We start from the raw sequence: 24963 nt of genomic DNA, 5'->3' as shown, positions 1-24963 counted from the left end.
AACCTGTGGTGGATCTCAGTGGTCATGAAGAGAACCTGCAGGACACTGTTGAGGTAACATGTGGCTCCCTGATTGATCAGGCCATGATGACGTCTCTGTGGTGGAGTCACTTAAAGGACAGAGAAACACAGAGTCATCACACCATCACCAGCCATTTATAATGAATCACATCATTCAATATGTAGCAGTCATTGACAAACAGCCCTTTCATATTCCATAGCATATTAACAGTATTTGAGAGCAGAGTAATGCTCCATGCATTGTGTCCTTTTTTTAACACGTCTAAATCATCGCTTGTCCATTAATAAAACATTCAGTAAGCTCAGTCTCTTATATCATCTCATCTCTGGTCACATCTTTTCCTCACCAACATCACTGTGTCCCATCTGTCTCGTCTCTTCATCATCACTGTCCATTTCTACGTCTTTTCTGGTGTCCTCCACCTCAGCTTTCCTCTGGTCCTCCACTTTCCTGGTTTCATCCTGTCGTTCAGCTGCATCGTCTGTCTGACTTGGTGGAGTGATCACATGGGGCTTCTTAGGCAGCTGCGGGTTTGAGGGAATAGTCATTCATTCAGTCATTCATTCAGAAAAATGGTCTAATAAAATTACAGTGAGAGTTTATATTTTCAACTCAGAGGAGTGAGCATTATTTTTGGTTAAAATAAACAATGAAAGTCAGCGTTATGATGGCAAAGAACTGTTTTGTGATAAACGTTACATTTTCAGATTTGAAAGACATTCATCCTTTTGACCAAACTAACATTTTAACCAAAGTATATAAAATGATAGTTTAGTAGGACACGTGTTCTTTTTTTCACCTCTTTGTTCCTCCTTCTCTGTCGCTGTCTCTTCATCCAGGTGTCGTTTAGAGGGTTTTGTTGACTTCAAACCTTCAGACTTGTCATTTGAGTTTCCTTCTGTGTTGTCCTCCTCTCCTGCAGTCAGATGGTTTAATACCTCATTATCATTTCTTGTCTCATCCTCTTCATTCTGTCTCATCTCACAGGACATCTCCAACTTTGTAGCTTTAAATTGAAGAGAAAAAAACATATTCAGCAATCATATAGGTGTTGAAAAGTGTTTATATGACACCTATGTTAGTCCTTGATGTATTTCTGTAGTCTTACCTCTGTACGTGAGGAGGTAGACAGTGCTGGAGCTGATGAACAATCATTTTGAAGTTATTATTTGCATAGAAAAACAATAAGGGGACAACATGTGGTGAACACTTACAGATAAAGAAATCCCAAATCATTATGTGTCAAATGAATATTAAACCCTGTTTAAACATACCTGAGTGTCCTGTCCTCTGCAAACAGCTGGTGTTTAACCTGCACAGTTCAACAAAAGCAAACCAGTGTCAGCAAATGTCTTTTTAATGTTGATCTTTCTGTTGCTGTGTTTTAAATGTGTAACATCTTAATGGAACAGATTAAGTTAAATCTTTCTCACCTCGCTGACATGAGAATCATTACACCTATACCAGGTGTTGTCCTCAGACAGGACGGTGGCTGTGTAATGTCCACCTCTTATACTGCCCATGTGATTCACCATCCCATACAGTTTGTATGTCTTGGTCTGCAACGAAGAACACAGTCAGGATTTTATAAATAAATAAGACCATTCAAATAAATCACAGATCATCACAGATAAAATAACTTTCTCTTGCCTCCAGCTGTAATTCACATGGCACTTCCACACAGCGGTCTGATTTGAAATGTGACCTGGTGTTGTAGTCAAAGTCAAATCTCTTGAGGAGAAGAATCAAGATCTGAGGAGCTTCCACCATCTCACATCTCTGAATAACACAAGAAACATCATCACACACTATATCCTTTAACACTGGTTATTTTAATTTGATTCCAGTATTAAAATTGACCTGGATATTCTTTGTGTTTTAATTTTCAGGTCAAAACTCACACTTGTTGCTCCTGTTTTCTGTTTACAGTCGTTGCAGTACATCATGTTGCCACTAGAGTAAGTTTTTGTCTGGAAAGTCCTCTTAAAGCTGCTCTCCTGTGGAAACACACATGTTGTAATAAATGACATGTTAGCTCAGCATGCTCACATCACATATAAACACTAAACTACAACTGTGAACTCTGTCTGCTCACCACACTGTAGGTTGTATCACTGGTGTCTTTCAGTGACAGAGGGAGAGTCCAGAATGGATTTGTCTCTTCATTGATGATGTGATCTTTGAAGCACTTTGTTGTGTCCATCAGTTGTCCTCGGAAAACCTTGAGAAAAAAAAAATGTACAACACAGCATTGTGATTTGTTCTCCTGTAAATAACATAGTAGATTTAATAAGTGCTCACCTCAGAGGCCTCTGGACTGATATGATGTAAAATCTTCTGAAGGCATTCAGCTGCATCACGTTGTTCATGAACTGCAGAAGGAAACATTAAACTGAATCTGATATATTCATTTTCTTCTCAGCACCTTATGACTGTCCAACTTACCATTTTCAATCTTCAGACTCCTTGTGATGTTTCCTGTTCCACATGTTTTTGTCTTCAGGTCAGTAAAGATTTGTCTCAGCTCTCGATCTGTTTGTGGATCCAACCTTTAGGAAGACAGCAGCTTCTCAGTGAACACTGACTGTTTACTGCTTTGATCTGCTCAGCAACAGAGTTTTGTACATTTGAAACACCCTTATACATTCAAATGACTCATCTTATTATATAGTGTTCATGGAAACATTTAACATTCGTATTGATCTCCATGTACTCCTTCAGATAAAAACAGCTGATTCCAACCTGTGGTGGATCTCAGTGGTCATGAAGAGAACCTGCAGGACACTGTTGAGGTAACATGTGGCTCCCTGATTGATCAGGCCATGATGACGTCTCTGTGGTGGAGTCACTTAAAGGACAGAGAAACACAGAGTCATCACACCATCACCAGCCATTTATAATGAATCAGATAATTTAATATGTAGCCAATCATTGGCAACAATAATAAATGTGATAATATTTTTGCGGTTTTTCGCCTGCAGTTACGCTATGTGGTCACATGAGGGCACTGCTGCCAACAGAATTGTTCATTCTTGCCATGATGTATATATCAAACTGCACGTTGCTCAGCAGTAATACTGTAATTTATGTCTGTTTGTATGTTTTCTGTAGAGTCGCACACATACGTACATACCTAATCAGCTATTCTACATCAATGGCTTGCTCTCATCAGTGACCAGAAGCTATCAAGTCAGCATCCCAGAGGTTCGATCTCCATCACGACTTCACAATGAATCAGTCTCATATCATACAGTACATTCCCCTCCTCCCCTCTACCCCGAGAGCTGACCTTGTTATCCTTTCAGTCCATTCACGTCTTTTCCTCACCATAATCGCTCTGTCCCAGCTGTCCTCTCCATGTGTCCCTGCTTTCACCTGTGTTCCACTGATTCACCTCCTGATCAACAAAAACAAAGATTCTACTGCCTTGGATTTGGAAAAAAAAAAAAAAAAATACCAAAATCGGTTCAAAGAAATGTAGGCAACATTGAAAAGTGATCAATAGACTCAACCCTCTTCTTGATTACCTTTCCTCCCCTCTTCTTTCCTGCCTTTGTCTTCCGATCATCTCGTCTGCTCTTGGATTTAGGCATTTCCTTCCATGCATGGAGGTACTTCCAACTTAGCGATGTTACACTGTGCGAAGCTGAAATGGATAACCTGAAGAGCCGCCGACTGAACACAAGTCTAACTTCCGCTTGTTCCACCGGAGGCTGTCAGCTGCCACACATGCACGCGCGCGCACACACATCAGGGAATTTTGCGCTTTCTTTCTTTCTTTCTTTCTTTCTTTCTTTCTTTCTTTAATCAGTGAGACTATCATCGTGTACTGACAAGTTGATTGTCTTTATTAAGGTATACTGCTGGTAACAACTTGAGACGTTAAAACACACACACACACACACACACACACACACACACACACACACACACACACACACACACCATAAACATATCCATGTATTACAGTTGCAGGTTCTTCCTCTTTCGTTTTCTGGTGAAATCACGTGACTTTCTGTAAGTAGGCACAGAGCACGCTGCAGCACTTAAAGCAATCAAGTGTTTTCCTCTTATGTTGTGTGTGTTGTGTGTACCTGTGTGTATTTTGTGTGTGTGAGCGCGGTCAAGAGTGTTATAGAAAACTATAACTACTGTGCAGCAGAACCGTCCACGCCGAACATCACTGAGCTGCCTGAGCGCAGGTGAACCAGAGAAACACGTACACTCGAATAAAATGTTGGTGCACCGTGTAGAAGGTCTGATGGAGCTCTGTCTGCCTGGATTTTCTCTCAACGGTCAAACGAGCGCAGCATGGACGAAATGTAGAAGCGCAGGTCTCTGTCAGAGAACACCAAGACCTAGAGACAGCAAGGGGGTTTCTGATGACGTTTCTCACGGGGGCTTTCCGTTGGTTCTTCACAGAAGAAAGGACTGTGTGTTCAGGAAACGTAGCTGTGGCTGGGAAACGTCTTTGAACTCATGTGACATCCTCCCGTTTGCCACCGGTATTCACCGCTGAACACGCCTGTTTCTCTCTGCGTTTTGCGCATCCTGTAATCTCCTCTGGGTACTGCTGCGTTAGTTTCAGTATGAAACGTGGTTAAAGGTGTGAGGCAACCAAGGAGACAGTTTCGTTTTTACATGGTGCACATTTGACACTTATCCTGCTCCTGTGCAAACTTCTAAGGCAGTCGAAGCAAAATCTTATTTCACATGTAAACAAATGAAAAACGGCATGACACAGTCAAACCAATGTCTGAACTTAGAAACTGAACATGACTCATGATATCATTTAAGTATATGACTGATAAAAAAAAAAGAAAAAAAAAAAAAGATTGGCTGTACCATGTGCCACAGTAATGGGTTGAATAATTGCAATTTTTATTTGTTTGCAATACATTTAAGCGAGCCTGTAAGGATTTGTTACAGGCTACCCTAAGTTATTTTTCCTCCATCCATGTGCTCACGCAGCAGCAACATCATTTTGCACTGGTTTTGCTTTATTTCGTAGCAGTTTCTTCATTTTACTGCAGTGTATACAGGCTGTGAATTACAAGGGTTTATATTTAAACATTTTATATGAAACATTCAAGTTAGATTACATGTTCATGTAGACCACATTTCCACAGTAACTTTAGGGAAATACCTTCACACTCAGCCTGCAAATGAGCAGAGTAGTTCTATCAGGTGTGATAAATAAAGATTATTTTTCTTCTTTGCACACAGTCGGCTATTATACGTCTATCATAGTGGCTGATTTTAGTAGTGGCTGTTGAATTTACACTTCTCACATTGTTGTAGGAAAAACTAAATTGGCACAACGTTGCCCTCAAATGAAAACAGGAGCGGCTTGGTTTCAATTTTTTTATTTACTTTCGTAGCATTAAAGCGAATATCACACAATATCAAATCAAATTGATGAGCTACACTCTCTGAAATAAAACATAAGCATCACACAAAATCAAAGAAGACACAACAAAGAAGCATGTCTGATCACAGGAAAAAAAAAAAAACTTGACAAAACATTTGCAGCCGTTATTTTAAAATGTATGAAAGTTCACCTAGCTGGGTGTTAATCACATCACAACAATGATGGAAAAGGCCTATTGCCTTCGTTTTCAACATGGTTCTGTTTGCATATTTGAATCAACCCAAAGTCCATTCCTATATCCAATATACCCATTGTGTTTGTTCCGATCCAGTTCATGCCTTGAATAGACTCATGTTGACAAAGTTGTACTTTTGGAACATTATTTATCTGCTGTCACCCACCTACAGTGATGTGCTGAGTTACATTTACACCTGGGCTCACCTAGCCTTAGCAGCCCAGGTGAAGGCCGGTTGGACCAATGACCCACGGACGTGTCCTTAACGACTCTGAAAGGACACTCCCACGCAGAGTTTAAAAGCCTGCCAACTCTCCGTTTAGTTATAACTGAGGAATCCTCCTGGATGAGAGGTGAAACGTCTTGATGATACCGAAACAAGTCCAGTTGCCTTCGATACGGCACTTAGATCTGCTGTTAGACTTTCTAGAGGTGTGGTTACATGAACACTATCCACATCTTGATTACACAGTTGATATCCTATCAGCCCAAATGACTGAATGCACCAGGTGTCATAGTGCTGGAGGTGAATGAACACACATTCACTTGTGCCTTGTAACTTTAGTTTCCTTAAATCAGGAAAGAAGGATTGGTCTCATTGTGGTATGGTGAGAGCCTGTGGCGCTTTTTCTTCATCCGATGCTCCCTGGTTTCAGTTTCACCATTGTGTAAATGTGCTCTCATATATCTCATGATCTCAAACACAAGAAGAAGTCAAGAAATTCAACAAATTAACTCTTGAGAAAGCACACCTAATTAATTTTGAAAACCCATTCCAGGTAAAATATATAACACTTTTTGTTTACGACGTGATTCCACGTGTGTTCTTTCATCGTTTTGATGTCTTCAGTATGAATCTGCTAAGTAGAAAATAATAAGAAATAAAGAAAAAACATTGAGTGAGAAGGTGTTTCCAAACTTTTGGCTGGTACTGTATATCCTGCTCCCTCTCCTGACCTCCACAGACCCAGAGGGAGGGGGGCTTGATTCATGTATTTGATTCTTTTTCCTCTTTTTGCGTCTGTTTTTGTCACTTCAGCATTTACAGAGTTCTCATTTGAGCTTTTCTCGTGGGTTGTTGGCGTTTGTACTGTCTTCATTTACCTCGGCCTCTTAACTTCCACCGCTTTTGACTTGGCTTCCTTCAACCCTTCAGTCTTGTCGTTCTTATCCTCCTCTTCTTCAGCAGTCTGATGGTTAAATACCTCATAGCCGTTTTTAATCTGTACCTCATCTTCTCCACTCTATCTCGTCTTACAGGACATCTCCGACTCTGTAGCTTCAAATTACAGAGAAAACATGTATTTAGTAATCATATGTTAGTTTGACAACTAAATGAATCCTTTATGTATTTTTGCAGTCCTACCTCTGTACATGAGGAGGTAGACAGTCCTGGAGCTGATGAACAATCATTTTGAAGTTATTATTTGCATAGAAAAACAATATGGGGACAACATGTGGTGAACACATACAGATAAATAAATCCCAAATTATTTTTGGTAAAATCAAAAAAACATTCTTATAATCATACCTGAAAGTCCCGTCCTCTGCAAACAGCTGGTGTTTAACCTGCACAGTTCAACAAAAGCAAACTAATGTCAGCAAATGTCTTTTTAATGTTGATCTTTCTGTTGCTGTGTTTTAAATCTTTAACGTCTTGATGGAACAGATTAAGTTAAATCTTTCTCACCTCGCTGACATGAGAATCATTACACTCATACCAGGTGTTGTCCTCAGACAGGACGGTGGCTGAGAAATGTCCACCTCTTATACTGCCCATGTGATTCACCATCCCATACAGTTTGTATGTCTTCTTCTGCAATGAAGAACACAGTCAGGGACATGAAATGATTTTACATGCAATTAAGACCACCTCAAGAAATCACATATTAAAATAACTTTTCCTTGCCTCCGACTGTAATTCACATGGCACTTCCACACAGCGGTCTGATTTGAAAAGTGAGAAGGTGTTGTAGTCAAAGGGAAATCGCTTGAGGAGAAGAATCAAGATCTGAGGAGCTTTCACCATCTCACATCTCTGAATAACACAAGAAATGTTATTAAACACTATATCCTTCAGTCTCAGAAAACTAAAACACAAGGTTATCATTCGATTCCAATATGAAATTGGATCTGACTACAGTCTGTGTTTTTATTATGAGGTCGAAACTCACACTTGTTGTTTGACTGTTTTGGTCACATTTTTTACAGAACCCCTTATTTCCAGTGTATGTTGCTTCCAGAAAAATCCTCTTAAAGCTGCTCTCCTGTGGAAAAATAATGTTGTAATGAATTACATATTAGCTCAGCATGCTCACATCACATAAAAACACAAAACCAGAACTGTGTCTGCTCACCACACTGTAGGTTGAATAACGGGAATCTTTCAGTGACAGAGGGAGAGTCCAGAATGGATTTGTCTCTTCATTGATGATGTGATCTTTGGAGCATTTTGTTGTCTCTCTCATCTGTCCTCGGAAAACCTTGAGAAAAAAACAATTAATTTCCAACACAGCATTGGGATTTGTTCTCCTGTAAATAACATAGTAGATTTAATAAGTGCTCACCTCAGAGGCCTCTGGACTGATATGATGTAAAATCTCCTGAAGACATTCAGCTGCATCACGTTGTTCATGAACTGCAGAAGGAAACATTAAACTGAATCTGATATATTCATTTTCTTCTCAGCACCTTATGACTGTCCAACTTACCATTTTCAATCTTCAGACTCCTTGTGATGTTTCCTGTTCTACATGTTTTTGTCTTCAGGTCAGTAAAGATTTGTCTCAGCTCTCGATCTGTTTGTGGATCCAACCTTTAGGAAGACAGCAGCTTCTCAGTGAACACTGACTGTTTACTGCTTTGATCTGCTCAGCAACAGAGTTTTGTACATTTGAAACACCCTTATACATTCAAATGAATCATCTTATTATACAGTGTTCATGGAAACATTTAACATTTGAACTGATCTCCTTCTACTTGTACAGATAAAAACAGCTGATTCCAACCTGTGGTGGATCTCAGTGGTCATGAAGAGAACCTGCAGGACACTGTTGAGGTAACATGTGGCTCCCTGATTGATCAGGCCATGATGACGTCTCTGTGGTGGAGTCACTTAGAAGACAGAAACACACACAGTGTCATTACACTGTTAATACTTTCGTGCTGTTTGTAAACTTAGTTTGGCTCATCAGTGTATTTTTCCATAACGTGTCTAATGATGGAATATAAGATAAATCACACACAGACTTAGGGAAAGTGGTCAGTTTTGTATGCTGCCATAGACACACACTGATTCTCTCAGTGTAAATTAGACAGGAGGACACGTGTTCTTCTTTTTACCTCTTTGTTTCTCCTTCTTTGTCTTCGTCTCTTCACCCACACGTTGTTCACTGGAGTCTTTCAGCTGTTTTCCAACATTTACAGAAGTATCTTGTTCTGTAGTTCTGATTCTGCAGTCATTTTATGATATAAAGTTTCCTGTTAGTACTTGACATCACGTGTTTTACATTTCAGTCATCAACTTATATCTGCTACAGATGAAAACAGCAGTCTCAAACCTGTCTTGCATCTCTGGATCTTTCAGGTCTCTGTTGAGGGAATGTGAGGCCCCCTGATTGTTTGGGTCATCATGACGTCTCTGTGTCTGAGCCACTGAAAAGACAGAAAACACAGAGTCATCACACCATCACCAGCCATTTATGATGAATCACATAATCTAATATGTAGCCTATCATTGGCAAAACCACTTTCATATTCTGTTGAATATTAACAGTATCTTCTCTCATCTGTCCATCATCCTCTGCACTGTGTCCCATCTGTGTAGTTTCTTCATCATCAGTGTTTCTTTTGCTATTTATTTTGGGTTCTTTAGGTCCTTTCAGCTCTGCTAATTTGAAAGTGGTGACCGTTTGTAGAGAGAGACAGAGCAGAGCCGCAACTGACAGAGAAGCGGCTTTAGGCTCAACACACACACACACACTCACACACAACACCATATTACGTATGAAATGCGTAGATAGCCGTGGTGTTTTTATACCGCTGTTTTTTGACATCCCCTTGCACATCAGGAATGTATTTATTCATTAAAAAAACACACAAAAAGGGCAGGGGCTCGAGCATCCCTTGGGCCTTATGAGTGCATGTGCCTGCTCATTTTACAGGACAAATTTAACTTTGTAGCTTTAAGTTGAACAGAAAAAACATCTTGCACAATCATATGTTAATATGAAACCTAAATTAATCCTTTATGTATTTTGTAGTCCTACCTCTGTATGTGAGGAGATAGACAGTCCTGGATCTGATGAACAATGATTTTGAAGTTATTGTTTGCATTGAAAAATAATTTGGTGACAACATGTGGTGAACACTTACAGATGAATGAATCCCAAATAATTATTGGTATATGAAAAAAATAAGAAATAAAAAAAATTAAACATACCTGAATGTCCGGGCTTTTGCAAACTGCTGTTCTTTAACCTGCATGATTTGACAAAAGCAAACCAATGTCAGCAAATGTCTTGTTAATGTTGATCTTTCTGTTGCTGTGTTTTAAATGTGTAACATCTTAATGGAACAGATTAAGTTAAATCTTTCTCACCTTGCTGACATGAGAATCATTACACTCATACCAGGTGTTGTCCTCAGACAGGACGGTGGCTGTGTAATGTCCACCTCTTATACTGCCCATGTGATCCACCATCCCATACAGTTTGTATGTCTTGGTCTGCAACGAAGAACACAGTCAGGGACATGAAATGATTTTACAAGCAACTAAGACCATTCAAATGAAATCACGGATAAAATAACTTTCTCTTGCCTCCAGCTGTAATTCACATGGCACTTCCACACAGCAGTCTGATTTGAAATGTGACCTGGTGTTGTAGTCAAAGTCAAATCTCTTGAGGAGAAGAATCAAGATCTGAGGAGCTTCCACCATCTCACATCTCTGAATAACACAAGAAACATCATCACACACTATATCCTTTAACACAGAATATTTTAATTATATTCCAGTATTAAAATTGACCTGGATATTGTTTCTGTTTTCATTTTCAGGTCAAAACTCACACTTGTTGCTCCTGTTTTCTGTTTACAGTCGTTGCAGTACATCATGTTGCCACTATAGTATGTTTTTGTTTGGAAAGTCCTCTTAAAGCTGCTCTCCTGTGGAAACACACATGTTGTGGTAAATGACATATTAGCTCAGCATGCTCACATCACATATAGACACTAAATTACAACTGTGAACTCTGTCTGCTCACCACACTGTAGGCTGAATAACGACCATCTTTCAGTGACAGAGGGAGAGTCCAGAATGTTTTTGTCTCTTCATTGATGATGTGATCTTTGAAGCACTTTGTTGTGTCTCTCAGTTGTCCTCGGAAAACCTGCATGAAAATGTCACTTACAACACAGCGTTCTCTTTAGTTCACCTGTAAGATTTTACAAGTTCTCACCTCAGAGGCCTCTGTGCTGATCTGATGTAAAATCTTCTCCAGGCATTCAGCTGCATCACATTGTTGATAAACTGCAGAAGGAAACATTCAGTTGAATCTGATATATTAATTTCATGAAAACATTTTTAATTCACTGTTGATAAAAGACTTTCCTCTCAATCGCCCCTTGCTCTCTGAATGATTTTTCTTATTTATTTTTGTCCATCTTACCAGTTTGAATCCCAAATGTTGTTGTGATGTTTTGTGTTCCACATGTTCCTTCCTTCAGGCCTTCAAAGATTTCTCTCAGTTGTAGATCTGTTTGTCTTTGTGGATCCAACCTTTAGAGACAGAACAGTTTCTCGGTGAGTAGTGACTGCTTTAACATGCTCAGCGATGGAGTTCTGTATAACTATAAATGAGCACACAGCTCTTTTATGCACTGAATGGTGATTGAAATGTTTTGCCGATCGAGTTTGAACAGGTGAGAGGTGAGTGAGAACAACATTGTTCTGTAACCAGGGTGTAGCACTTTGAGGCCAGTGTTATTCAGCTGAGCAAAGTGAGATAAGTGGTGAGATACATGAGGTGCAAGTTTCCAGACTTGTGTGCATGATTTTCTTGTGTGCAATTGAAAAAAACTGTAATATTTGACATAATGTTGTGTCCACATCCAAATTGTCCTTCTTCTACTTATATTTGTTTCAGATAAAAACAGCTGATTCCAACCTGTGGTGGATCTCAGTGGTCATGAAGAGAACCTGCAGGACACTGTTGAGGTAACATGTGGCTCCCTGATTGATCAGGCCATGATGACGTCTCTGTGGTGGAGTCACTTAGAAGACAGAAACACACACAGTGTCATTACACTGTTAATACGTTCGTGCTGTTTGTAAACTTAGTTTGGCTCATCAGTGTATTTTTCCATAACGTGTCTAATGATGGAATATAAGATAAATCACACACAGACTTAGGGAAAGTGGTCAGTTTTGTATGCTGCCATAGACACACACTGATTCTCTCAGTGTAAATTAGACAGGAGGACACATGTTCTTCTTTTTACCTCTTTGTTTCTCCTTCTTTGTCTTCGTCTCTTCACCCACACGTTGTTCACTGGAGTCTTTCAGCTGTTTTCCAACATTTACAGAAGTATCTCGTTCTGTAGTTCTGATTCTGCAGTCATTTTATGATATAAAGTTTCCTGTTAGTACTTGACATAATGTGTTTTGCATTATATTTATCAGCTTATATCTGCTACAGATGAAAACAGCAGTCTCAAACCTGTCTTGCATCTCTGGAGCTTTCAGGTCTCTGTTGAGGGAATGTGAGGCCCCCTGATTGTTTGGGTCATCATGACGTCTCTGTGTCTGAGCCACTGAAAAGACAGAAAACACAGAGTCATCACACCATCACCAGCCATTTATAATGAATCACATAATCTAATATGTAGCCTATCATTGGCAAAACCACTTTCATATTCCGTTGAATATTAACAGTATATAACTCTAACTTTTCATCTGAGAACAAAATAATGCTCCATGCATTGTGTCCTTTGTGCAGCAGATGCACGTGATGTTCAACAAAAATGAATTATTGTCATTATTGAACAACATTTCTAAGCAAAACCAAAATCTGATTGAATCAAACTTTACTTTTTCATAATTTAACCTCTTTGAACACTAAAAGCTAGAGTGTTTATTAGTTTTTATTTAATTATTTCTCAAAGGTTTAAGGGAACTTTGTTTTTCCTGTGTGTGTGTGTGTGTGTGTGTGTGTGTGTGTGTGTGTGTGTGTGTGCGTTTGCGTGTGTGTGTGTGTGTGTGTGTGTGTGTCTTCTGTAATAGCACCCAAACCCAATAGGAGTGGGTTTAGTCTTTAATTTATTTTGTTCTGTCTTTTTTTTTTCAATTATTCAACTTTCACAGATTTCTCATTTGTGTTGTTGAAGTTTGTACTGTTTTCATTTTCCTGTACCTCCTCACCTCCACGTCTTTTCACTTCACTCACTGTTGTATAATTATTAATTGATGTGTCAGTCTCTACATTTTCTTCATCACCCTCCTCTCTTCCTGCCTGAAGTCTTTCTTCCTTCCTATCTTTTTCCCATCTGTCCATCATCCTCTGCACTCTGACTGTGTTGTTTCTTCATCATCAGTGTTTCCTTCACTATTTCTTTTGTGTTCTTTGGGTCCTTTCAGCTCTGCAGGAACAATATCTTCACTGACAGACTTCCATGGTGAACATACAGACCACTGAGAAATGAACTGATTCTTATTACCTCCTCGTCCCTCCCTCTCTGTCGTTGTCTCTTCAATTGAATTAGTTTCATTCTGTCTCATTTTACAGGACAAATTCAAGTCTGTAGCTTTAAGTTCAATCGAAAAAACATGTTTCACAATCATATGTTAATATGACACCTAGATTAATACTTTCTGTATTTTGCAGTCCTACCTCTGTATATGAGGAGATAGACAGTCCTGGAGCTGATGAACAATCATTTCTGAAGTTATTATTTGCACAGACAAACAATATTGTGACAACATGTGGTGAACACTTACGGATAATTAAATCCCAAATTATTATTTGTAAAACCAAAAATTTAAAAAAATTAAACATACCTGAATGTCCGGGCTTTTGCAAACTGCTGTTCTTTAACCTGCATGATTTAACAAAAGCAAACCAATGTCAGCAAATGTCTTTTTAATGTTGATCTTTCTGTTGGTGTGTTTTAAATGTGTAACATCTTAATGGAACAGATTAAGTTAAATCTTTCTCACCTCCCTGACACGAGTATTATCACACTCATACCAGGTGTTGTCCTCAGACAGGACGGTGGCTGTGTAATGTCCACCTCTTATACTGTCTTTGTGATTCACCATCCCATACAGTTTGTATGTCTTGTCCTACAATGAAGAACACAGTCAGGGACATGAAATGATTTTAAAAGCAATTAAGACCATTCAAATGAAAATCACAGATAAAAATAACTTTCTCTTGCCTCCAGCTGTAATTCACATGGCACTTCCACACAGCGGTCTGATTTGAAATGTGACCTGGTGCTGTAGTCAGAGTCAAATCTCTTGAGGTGAAGAATCAAGATCTGAGGAGCTTCCACCATCTCACATCTCTGAATAACACAACAGACATCATCACACACTATATCCTTTAACACAGAATATTTTAATTATATTCCAGTATTAAAATTGACCTGGATATTCTTTGTGTTTTAATTTTCAGGTCAAAACTCACACTTGTTGCTCCTGTTTTCTGTTTACAGTCGTTGCAGTACATCATGTTGTCACTATAGTATGTTTTCATTTGGAAAGTCCTCTTAAAGCTGCTCTCCTGTGGGAACACACATGTTGTGGTAAATGACATATTAGCTCAGCATGCTCACATCACATATAGACACTCAACCACAACTGTGAACTCTGTCTGCTCACCACACTGTAGGCTGAATAACGACCATCTTTCAGTGACAGAGGGAGAGTCCAGAATGTTTCTGTCTCTTCATTGATGATGTGATCTTTGAAGCACTTTGTTGTGTCTCTCAGTTGTCCTCGGAAAACCTGCATGAAAATGTCACTTACAACACAGCGTTCTCTTTAGTTCACCTGTAAGATTTTACAAGTTCTCACCTCAGAGGCCTCTGTGCTGATCTGATGTAAAATCTTCTCCAGGCATTCAGCTGCATCACATTGTTGATAAACTGCAGAAGGAAACATTCAGTTGAATCTGATATATTAATTTTATGAAAACATTTTTAATTCACTGTTGATAAAAGACTTTCCTCTCAATCGCCCCTTGCTCTCTGAATGATTTTTCTTATTTATTTTTGTCCATCTTACCATTTTGAATCCCAAATGTTGTTGTGATGTTTTGTGTTCCACATGTTCTTTCCTTCAGGCCTTCAAAGATTTCTCTCAGTTGTTGATCTGTTTGTCTTTGTGGATCCAACCTTTAGAGACAGAACAGTTTCTCGGTGAGTAGTGACTGCTTTAACATGCTCAGCGATGGAGTTCTGTATAACTATAAATGAGCACACAGCTCTTTTATGCACTGAATGGTGATTGAAATGTTTTGCCGATCGAGTTTGAACAGGTGAGAGGTGAGTGAGAACAACATTGTTCTGTAACCAGGGTGTAGCACTTTGAGGCCAGTGTTATTCAGGTGAGCAAAGTGAGATAAGTGGTGAGATACATGAGGTGCAAGTTTCCAGACTTGTGTGCATGATTTTCTTGTGTGTGCAATTGAAAAAAACTGTAATATTTGACATAATGTTGTGTCCACATCCAAATTGTCCTTCTTCTACTTATATTTGTTTCAGATAAAAACAGCTGATTCCAACCTGTGGTGGATCTCAGTGGTCATGAAGAGAACCTGCAGGACACTGTTGAGGTAACATGTGGCTCCCTGATTGATCAGGCCATGATGACGTCTCTGTGGTGGAGTCACTTAGAAGACAGAAACACACACAGTGTCATTACACTGTTAATACTTTCGTGCTGTTTGTAAACTTAGTTTGGCTCATCAGTGTATTTTTCCATAACGTGTCTAATGATGGAATATAAGATAAATCACACACAGACTTAGGGAAAGTGGTCAGTTTTGTATGCTGCCATAGACACACACTGATTCTCTCAGTGTAAATTAGACAGGAGGACACATGTTCTTCTTTTTACCTCTTTGTTTCTCCTTCTTTGTCTTCGTCTCTTCACCCACACGTTGTTCACTGGAGTCTTTCAGCTGTTTTCCAACATTTACAGAAGTATCTCGTTCTGTAGTTCTGATTCTGCAGTCATTTTATGATATAAAGTTTCCTGTTAGTACTTGACATAATGTGTTTTGCATTATATTTATCAGCTTATATCTGCTACAGATGAAAACAGCAGTCTCAAACCTGTCTTGCATCTCTGGAGCTTTCAGGTCTCTGTTGAGGGAATGTGAGGCCCCCTGATTGTTTGGGTCATCATGACGTCTCTGTGTCTGAGCCACTGAAAAGACAGAAAACACAGAGTCATCACACCATCACCAGCCATTTGTAATGAATCACATAATCTAATATGTAGCCTATCATTGGCAAAACCACTTTCATATTCCGTTGAATATTAACAGTATATAACTCTAACTTTTCATCTGAGAACAAAATAATGCTCCATGCATTGTGTCCTTTGTGCAGCAGATGCACGTGATGTTCAACAAAAATGAATTATTGTCATTATTGAACAACATTTCTGAGCAAAACCAAAATCTGATTGAATCAAACTTTACTTTTTCATAATTTAACCTCTTTGAACACTAAAAGCTAGAGTGTTTATTAGTTTTTATTTAATTATTTCTCAAAGGTTTAAGGGAACTTTGTTTTTCCTGTGTGTGTGTGTGTGTGTGTGTGTGTGTGTGTGTGTGTGTGTGTGTGTGCGTTTGCGTGTGTGTGTGTGTGTGTGTGTGTGTGTGTGTCTTCTGTAATAGCACCCAAACCCAATAGGAGTGGGTTTAGTCTTTAATTTATTTTGTTCTGTCTTTTTTTTTCAATTATTCAACTTTCACAGATTTCTCATTTGTGTTGTTGAAGTTTGCACTGTTTTCATTTTCCTGTACCTCCTCACCTCCACGTCTTTTCACTTCACTCACTGTTGTATGATTATTAATTGATGTGTCAGTCTCTACATTTTCTTCATCACCCTCCTCTCTTCCTGCCTGAAGTCTTTCTTCCTTCCTATCTTTTTCCCATCTGTCCATCATCCTCTGCACTCTGACTGTGTTGTTTCTTCATCATCAGTGTTTCCTTCACTATTTCTTTTGTGTTCTTTGGGTCCTTTCAGCTCTGCAGGAACAATATCTTCACTGACAGACTTCCATGGTGAACATACAGACCACTGAGAAATGAACTGATTCTTATTACCTCCTCGTCCCTCCCTCTCTGTTGTTGTCTCTTCAATTGAATTAGTTTCATTCTGTCTCATTTTACAGGACAAATTCAAGTCTGTAGCTTTAAGTTTAATAGAAAAAACATGTTTCACAATCATATGTTAATATGACACCTAGATTAATACTTTCTGTATTTTGCAGTCCTACCTCTGTACATGAGGAGATAGACAGTCCTGGAGCTGATGAACAATCATTTCTGAAGTTATTATTTGCACAGACAAACAATATGGTGACAACATGTGGTGAACACTTACTGATAATTAAATCCCAAATTATTATTTGTAAAACCAAAAATGTAAAAAATTAAACATACCTGAATGTCCGGGCTTTTGCAAACTGCTGTTCTTTAACCTGCATGATTTAACAAAAGCAAACCAGTGTCAGCAAATGTCTTTTTAATGTTGATCTTTCTGTTGGTGTGTTTTAAATGTGTAACATCTTAATGGAACAGATTAAGTTAAATCTTTCTCACCTCCCTGACACGATAATCATCAAACTCATACCAGGTGTTGTCCTCAGACAGGACGGTGGCTGTGTAATGTCCACCTCTCATACTGCCCATGTGATTCACCATCCCATACAGTTTGTATGTCTTGGTCTGCAATGAAGAACACAGTCAGGGACATGAAATGATTTTAAAAGCAATTAAGACCATTCAAATGAAAATCACAGATAAAAATAACTTTCTCTTGCCTCCAGCTGTAATTCACATGGCACTTCCACACAGCGGTCTGATTTGAAATGTGACCTGGTGCTGTAGTCAGAGTCAAATCTCTTGAGGTGAAGAATCAAGATCTGAGGAGCTTCCACCATCTCACATCTCTGAATAACACAACAGACATCATCACACACTATATCCTTTAACACAGAATATTCTAATTATATTCCAGTATTAAAATTGACCTGGATATTCTTTGCGTTTTCATTTTCAGGTCAAAACTCACACTTGTTGCTCCTGTTTTCTGTTTACAGTCGTTGCAGTACATCATGTTGCCACTATAGTATGTTTTTGTTTGGAAAGTCCTCTTAAAGCTGCTCTCCTGTGGGAACACACATGTTGTGGTAAATGACATATTAGCTCAGCATGCTCACATCACATATAAACACTAAATTACAACTGTGAACTCTGTCTGCTCACCACACTGTAGGCTGAATAACGACCATCTTTCAGTGACAGAGGGAGAGTCCAGAATGTTTCTGTCTCTTCATTGATGATGTGATCTTTGAAGCACTTTGTTGTGTCTCTCAGTTGTCCTCGGAAAACCTGCATGAAAATGTCACTTACAACACAGCGTTCTCTTTAGTTCACCTGTAAGATTTTACAAGTTCTCACCTCAGAGGCCTCTGTGCTGATCTGATGTAAAATCTTCTCCAGGCATTCAGCTGCATCACATTGTTGATAAACTGCAGAAGGAAACATTCATTTGAATCTGATATATTAATTTTATGAAAACATTTTTAATTCACTGTTGATAAAAGACTTTCCTCTCAATCGCCCCTTGAAGTCTGAATGATTTTTCTTATTTATTTTTGTCCATCTTACCATTTTGAATCCCAAATGTTGTTGTGATGTTTTGTGTTCCACATGTTCTTTCCTTCAGGCCTTCAAAGATTTCTCTCAGTTGTAGATCTGTTTGTCTTTGTGGATCCAACCTTTAGAGACAGAACAGTTTCTCGGTGAGTAGTGACTGCTTTAACATGCTCAGCGATGGAGTTCTGTATAACTATAAATGAGCACACAGCTCTTTTATGCACTGAATGGTGATTGAAATGTTTTGCCGATCGAGTTTGAACAGGTGAGAGGTGAGTGAGAACAACATTGTTCTGTAACCAGGGTGTAGCACTTTGAGGCCAGTGTTATTCAGCTGAGCAAAGTGAGATAAGTGGTGAGATACATGAGGTGCAAGTTTCCAGACTTGTGTGCATGATTCCATTTTCTTGTGTGTGCAATTGAAAAAACTGTAATATCTGACATAATGTTGTGTCCACATCCAAATTGTCCTCCTTCTACTTATATTTGTTTCAGATAAAAACAGCTGATTCCAACCTGTGGTGGATCTCAGTGGTCATGAAGAGAACCTGCAGGACACTGTTGAGGTAACATGTGGCTCCCTGATTGATCAGGCCATGATGACATCTCTGTGGTGGAGTCACTTAGAAGAAATATATAGAATGTTTTACCTTCATAACATGTTTTTCTAAATGGTATGTATTTAATCTCTTTCTTATCTCTTTCTTTATTACCTGTCTGTACTTTCTCTTCTGCTCCTGTCGTCTCATTAGTTGTCTCTGTTCCTCCAGCAGAAGAAGCTCCTCCCATCTCATAGTTCATCTGCTTGATGTCCCGTGATGCTGAAATCCATAATGCTTTTACTCACACACTCATACTCATGTGGCTTGCATTTACATGTTCTCCTCATCATTTCACACCATCAATCAATCAATCGAACAATCATTCTAAAATGTTTACGCACGAGCTGTCTGACCATCCCCACAATTAATTATAAACGGCTCTAAACACGCCCACAACTACCTGATTTGCGGATAAAGGGCCAGAATTTTGTACAGTGTCGTTAGGATGTGATGATCGATCAAACTGACCGACTAAAAGGAGAATTATTTAGGGTCTTCAGCTCTGGCTTTGGCAACGAAATGAAGGAAGTGAAACGGCAGAAAGTGCCACGGCCTTTGGAGCAGTTCAAATCGTTTCGTTTGCGTTTCGTTTTCGCCCTCCCTCAGCTTGATCAGCAGTTGTCATCAGCACGGTCCTAGCGCCACATTACGCACGGCTACAGCCAGTAGTAGCGGATACACCGGAAGGACTCTTACTCCCCAATTTTCCCCCAGGAAAATAAACTTCATTCACGCTTATAAAGATCATGCATTTAGTTGTGTATTTCAATAAGGATCACTATCATTACACTTATCATAATGCACCCTGACACTAATATTTACGGGAGACGGCTCCAAATAAAGCGTCACCCTAATTCACACTTTTCACATCGTGTTTTCCAACTTGGTACGCGCGGTGTTATTGATGGATACCCGTACGCACAGTCTCAAGTTCTGTGGGGGTTTTTTTTATACGTTTCGAAACCTGCGTGGAAATAATAATAAAATGTATGTATCTCATTCTAATGTTAGCTGTAGTTTCTTCATTATTGAAAGATAAACGCAATCGCTCCTCCGTGCTTCAAAAAGTTCACACTGAATACGGAAAAGAGGAAATAAATCGGCCACGCAGCTGCACACGAAGCAAAAAGACAGAGAAACGTGAACAATCGAAGCATTTTAGACAGCGTGTTTTCGGCTGCTGGGTAATGTAAGCCTAAACGAGAGACAGAGAGGCGACACTCACCGGTGCGATCCTGCAGTAAACCAGAGGGAGAGGACGTTATGACACGCAGGCGCAGACTCGGAATCTGTGGATGACGCGGCGCCGCTCACGGTGTGTCTGCTCTGACCTGCCCACAGCGCGCAGAACATGAAGCTGAGGAGAGAGCTCAGTCGGACCTGACGCTAAATATATAAACACGTGTAAAGTGCTCCACACCACTTTCTTTCCACGCAGGTTTGAACTGTGCTAGAAATGCGCACTGGTACACCGGGGAAACACATCCGCGCCCCAGCCAAGGAACGAGCGAGTTATTAAAATGATGCCGTGCTTATGTTTCCTGACAGCCGTCAGTTATGTGTTTCTGACGCACCTCTGAAGCATCAGCTCTTTGCGCCCTCGTGTTCCTGCCACTTTTCTCAGCACAGCTGACGCCCTGCGCCGAAGAGGACCTGCTGAGACTGTTCGGATGAGGAAACCCAAGAGGGGCGCTGCTCACATCGCGCGCTTGTGTTGGCTCATGAGAATGAAAGGCAGGAAAACACATCGGTTTCTTATTTAATTTCATGTCATTCAATATCACACAGTATCATATCAACATGGTGAGCTACACGTTCTGTAATAAAGCACACACGTCACAAAAAAAGGTTTATTGTCTTAGTTACACAGCTCTGTGTCTGATCCAAACCCGGAGACTGAGCGCAGGTTCACCTGTGCTTTGTAATGTAAAGATTCGCCTCAGATCGCTCTGATTGTAACATGGTGAGAGTCTGTGGCGCTGCTCTTCATCAGACGCCTCCGGGCAGCTTCAGGACTGAGTGAATGGTGGACAGGTGCTTGATGTTATGGGCAGCCAGGAGGGTCTCTTCTTCCAGTGGCTCTACTCCGAAGACGAGCTGCAAGTCGCCATCTTCAAGCAGAAGTAAAAAGTCAAAACATTATAAAGTGTTCAGCGTCTCGGGCGAGCCAAGTTATATCTCTATAAACCAGCTGTGTGGTGATCCAGAAAATACTGTTAAAACTAAACTGTGACAGATAAATTGCTCTGGGACCCATAAAAAAAATCTCCTCCAGGAAGTGACAGAACTGCCGGTACACCTACCTGTTATCGTGAATGTTTTGTTAATGATCTGTTTCAGTTGCAGCACAGTCATCTTCTTCATCTGCTCTTCATTGTCGCACAGGTCGATGATCTGTCCGTCTCCTCCTGTGGGTGGATGCACTCTCAGCTGGAACACCATCTCTGCAGCTCCGTGGTGGCGCAGTGAGGGACTGTGTGGACAGCTCCTCCCGGCGCCTCGCTCGTTCAGATTCATAACGAAACTCTCAGAGAGAACCACGTGACTTCGGGGAAACAGAAGAGGAAACCTGCACAGCTCCTCCGCATGTTTTAGGGAGTTCATGCAGTCAAGATGGCCAGCAGCTCCGAGAAGTGTTACGACCCGCAGGACCGCACTCTGACATTTGTAGACGGAGAAGATGAGTTAGACTGTAAGTTGCTACATTTCTATTGTCGCTGAATTTGAATTCACTCGGTTATTTACAGCTGAAAGTCCATAACGCTGCTTCTACCTCGCTTGTGTCTCACAGTTTTGTGTATGGACTACAAGTCCCGCAGAGCGAAGATGTCCTGCGGTCACGCTGTTACTCCGATGTCTCTCACCGATCATTGTCGCAGGCTGCTGGATGAAGAGGTGTGATGTTCAGGTGTCTGCACATTCATCATGACAGTTAGAGACTAGAAGGACACACAGGCCGAGCGGCAGCTTAGTTAGTGTGATAGTTAGTCTCTAGTGAAAATATATGTTTAACAGCCAAAAAAGAGAGAGAGAAAGACAGGAATAAAAGAAAGAAAGACAGAAATGAAAGAAAGAAAGAAAGAAAGAAAGAAAGAAAGAAAGAAAGAAAGAAAGAAAGAAAAGGCAGAGTTAACTATCAGCAAAGAGAAAATCACTTCCTGTAGCAGTGAGAGAAACAGTAAGCTGAATCAGAAAATGTATTTATAAGGAAAGGCATGTTTATGTGAGCAGTAACACGCTGACAGGTGAACATCTCTCTGTGTTGTGTTCTGTATGTACTTTCAGAAACAGCACAGGTTTGTGTGTGGAACATCTAAGTGTGACGTTGAGTGGTCCTTCGAGGAAGTTCGTAAAATGGCGCTTCTGACTCCTGAAGAGGTGAAAGAATTTGAAGACAAAATGTTCCGGAATGCTGCCAAACAGCACTTGGGTATCAGAGAAGTAAGTATCTGCATTGCATTATTGAAAGAGTAAAAATGGAAATAAAACTGGGGATGCAAATACAAGTGTGAATTCAAAACTCAAACTCTTTGATTCCCCACGTGACTTCTCTTCACAGTGTCCTGGCTGCAAGTCTCGCGTGATGAGAAGTGACCTCAGTGATCTCAGTGTCAGATGCACGGTGTGCACAGCTAAAAGAAAAAGCCTTTATAAGTTCTGCTGGCAGTGTCTGAGGGAATGGAAAGGTCCGGTTCTACGCACGGACCACTGTGACAACGACGGCTGCCAGAGTCCACTGGGAATATTAAAGAACTGCGGAGATGTCGTCATCGACGGTGTGATGGACGTCAGGGGAGATCCCTTAAAATGTCCCTCCACCCGAGCCTGTCCCACCTGTGGCATGCTGGTGCTACATAATGGAGAAAGATGTAAAAACATTGGCTGTACGCAGTGTAAAGTGGAGTTCTGTTTTGTGTGTCTGAAGACCACTACAGAGTGCCAGGAGATAAACAAACAGTCATGGTACAGAGTTTGCTCCACTGGTGTAGCACCAAGACAGACCTCCATACCTGTGTGGCAGAGCAGATAATTGTGTTGATTCAATACTGTGATCTCAATAAACACAAAGCACCTTTTCATGTTGTCTTTTGTAATATCAGTCATCATTATTGTTATTACTCACACTCACAAAAAAAATGTTTTGGTCTTTATTGGCACAATATCACAAAGCATGAGATTTATTTCCCCTTTTCCATGATAGAAAGATTTACCTGCAAATGATCTTTGCTTCAGCTTCTTTTTCATTTTCTTTTTCCAAATCTTTCTATTGAGGTTTTCCAACAAAATGACATTTAATGGTATCTAACAGTGGGACACAGTATGTCAGCGAATCCCCTGAACCCAGTTACACGACCAATTCATCCACATCAAGTCAGAACCAGACTGGAGCAAACAACACACACACACATACATACATACATAAATACACACACACACACACACACACACACATATATATATATATACATATTATTCCACCTCATCTGTCAGATCTTCTGAAGTGTTCTCAACAGGCTTCTGACACTCTGCACGTTTGAAGGGATGTGGGAAGAAATTTAAGATCTTTTGCCAGAGCGAAATTAACCACTTCATAATCCTCTGAAACATCGACTCTTCACCCAGACATTGTGTGCAGGCGTTCTTTGACTTGGTTTCCTTCAATTCTCCAGACTTGTCCTTCAAGTTTTCTTGTGTGGTATCCTCTTCATTCTCACAGGACATCTCCATCTCTGTCGCTTTGAAATGAAGAGAAAAATCCCATTTAGCAAAGTGTTAATATGACACCTGAATTAATCCTTTATGTAGTTTATAGTCCTACCTCTGTAAGTGAGGAGATAGACAGTGCTGGATCTGATGAACAATAATTTGAAGTTATTATTTGCATTGAAAAATTATTTGGTGACAACATGTGGTGATCACTTACAGATAAAGAAATCCCAAACTATTATTGGTAAAATCCCCCCCAAATATTTTTAATCATACCTGAAAGTCCTGCCTTTTGCAAACAGCTGGTGTTTAACCTGCACAGTTCAACAAAAGTAAACCAATGTCAGCAAATGTCTTTTTAATGTTGATCTTTCTGTTGGTGTGTTTTAAATGTGTAACATCTTAATGGAACAGATTAAGTTAAATCTTTCTCACCTCGCTGACATGAGAATCATCACACTCATACCAGGTGTTGTCCTCAGACAGGACGGTGGCTGTGTAATGTCCACCTCTTATACTGCCCATGTGATTCACCATCCCATACAGTTTGTATGTCTTGGTCTACAATGAAGAAAACAATCAGGAACATGAAATCATCTTAAAAGCACTAAGACCATTCAAATGAAAATTACAGATAAAAATGTTTTTCCTTGCCTCCAGCTGTAATTCACATGGCACTTCCACACAGCGGTCTGATTTGAAATGTGACCTGGTGTTGTAGTCAAAGTCAAATCTCTTGAGGAGAAGAATCAAGATCTGAGGAGCTTCCACCATCTCACATCTCTGAATAACACAAGAAACATCATCACACACTATATCCTTTAACACCGAATATTTTAATTATATTCCAGTATTAAAATTGACCTGGATATTGTTTGTGTTTTCATTTTCAGGTCAAAACTCACACTTGTTCCTCCTGTTTTCAGTTTACAGTCATTGCAATAGGCCATGTTGCCACTAGAGTAAGTTTTTGTTTGGAAAGTCCTCTTAAAGCTGCTCTCCTGTGGGAACACACATGTTGTAATAAATGACATATTAGCTCAGCATGCTCACATCACATATAAACACTAAACTACAACTGTGAACTCTGTCTGCTCACCACACTGTAGGTTGTATCACTGGTATCTTTC

At 39.9% G+C, this 24963-nt stretch overlaps 3 protein-coding genes across 3 annotated transcripts in view; 1 reads left to right on the top strand and 2 right to left on the bottom strand.

Annotated features, from left to right (window-relative positions):
* LOC119027675 overlaps positions 1–24963 on the bottom strand; it is a 125810-nt gene that overhangs the window by 12111 nt on the left and 88736 nt on the right. The window contains exons 51-71 of the mRNA XM_037113080.1: positions 24488–24616; positions 24269–24394; positions 17307–17344; positions 17141–17172; positions 15966–16059; positions 15748–15857; positions 15414–15519; positions 14914–15023; positions 14704–14774; positions 14509–14634; positions 14315–14410; positions 14064–14192; positions 13843–13968; positions 13684–13721; positions 13517–13548; positions 12347–12440; positions 12129–12238; positions 11795–11900; positions 11297–11406; positions 11087–11157; positions 10892–11017 (exon numbers count right to left, since the gene is read on the bottom strand). Coding sequence (XP_036968975.1) covers positions 10892–11017; positions 11087–11157; positions 11297–11406; positions 11795–11900; positions 12129–12238; positions 12347–12440; positions 13517–13548; positions 13684–13721; positions 13843–13968; positions 14064–14192; positions 14315–14410; positions 14509–14634; positions 14704–14774; positions 14914–15023; positions 15414–15519; positions 15748–15857; positions 15966–16059; positions 17141–17172; positions 17307–17344; positions 24269–24394; positions 24488–24616 — 1980 coding nt within the window. The remainder of the gene's footprint in view (positions 1–10891; positions 11018–11086; positions 11158–11296; positions 11407–11794; positions 11901–12128; positions 12239–12346; positions 12441–13516; positions 13549–13683; positions 13722–13842; positions 13969–14063; positions 14193–14314; positions 14411–14508; positions 14635–14703; positions 14775–14913; positions 15024–15413; positions 15520–15747; positions 15858–15965; positions 16060–17140; positions 17173–17306; positions 17345–24268; positions 24395–24487; positions 24617–24963) is intronic.
* LOC119027699 (ubiquitin carboxyl-terminal hydrolase 47-like) lies at positions 2487–4747 on the bottom strand. The gene is made up of 4 exons (XM_037113121.1): positions 3549–4747; positions 3349–3418; positions 2764–2869; positions 2487–2622 (listed from the first exon to the last, which is right to left on the bottom strand). Exons 1-4 carry the CDS (start codon positions 3612–3614, stop codon positions 2610–2612), a joined length of 255 nt encoding a protein of 84 aa, XP_036969016.1. The 5' UTR covers positions 3615–4747; the 3' UTR covers positions 2487–2609.
* On the top strand, positions 21677–23203 carry LOC119027693 (E3 ubiquitin-protein ligase ARIH2-like). The gene is made up of 4 exons (XM_037113115.1): positions 21677–21818; positions 21918–22021; positions 22412–22567; positions 22686–23203. The coding sequence occupies exons 1-4, from the start codon at positions 21740–21742 to the stop codon at positions 23154–23156; spliced, it is 810 nt and encodes a 269-aa protein (XP_036969010.1). The 5' UTR covers positions 21677–21739; the 3' UTR covers positions 23157–23203.

This window comes from Acanthopagrus latus, chromosome 10 (assembly GCF_904848185.1).
Source record: "Acanthopagrus latus isolate v.2019 chromosome 10, fAcaLat1.1, whole genome shotgun sequence".
Taxonomy (NCBI): Eukaryota; Metazoa; Chordata; class Actinopteri; order Spariformes; family Sparidae; genus Acanthopagrus; species Acanthopagrus latus.
This window is presented reverse-complemented; position numbering and strand designations above follow the sequence as displayed.

Bases quoted from the DNA above. Each gene is read 5' to 3' on its own strand.
- LOC119027693 (XM_037113115.1), top strand. From the start codon at position 21,740: ATGGCCAGCAGCTCCGAGAAGTGTTACGACCCGCAGGACCGCACTCTG. The intron at 21,819-21,917 runs GTAAGTTGCTAC...TGTGTCTCACAG, and splicing joins CGGAGAAGATGAGTTAGACT to TTTTGTGTATGGACTACAAG. The intron at 22,022-22,411 runs GTGTGATGTTCA...ATGTACTTTCAG, and splicing joins GCAGGCTGCTGGATGAAGAG to AAACAGCACAGGTTTGTGTG.
- LOC119027699 (XM_037113121.1), bottom strand. From the start codon at position 3,614: ATGCCTAAATCCAAGAGCAGACGAGATGATCGGAAGACAAAGGCAGGA. The intron at 3,419-3,548 runs GTAATCAAGAAG...TTTGTTGATCAG, and splicing joins GAAAGAAGAGGGGAGGAAAG to GAGGTGAATCAGTGGAACAC. The intron at 2,870-3,348 runs GTGAGGAAAAGA...CTGTCCTTTAAG, and splicing joins GCTGGGACAGAGCGATTATG to TGACTCCACCACAGAGACGT.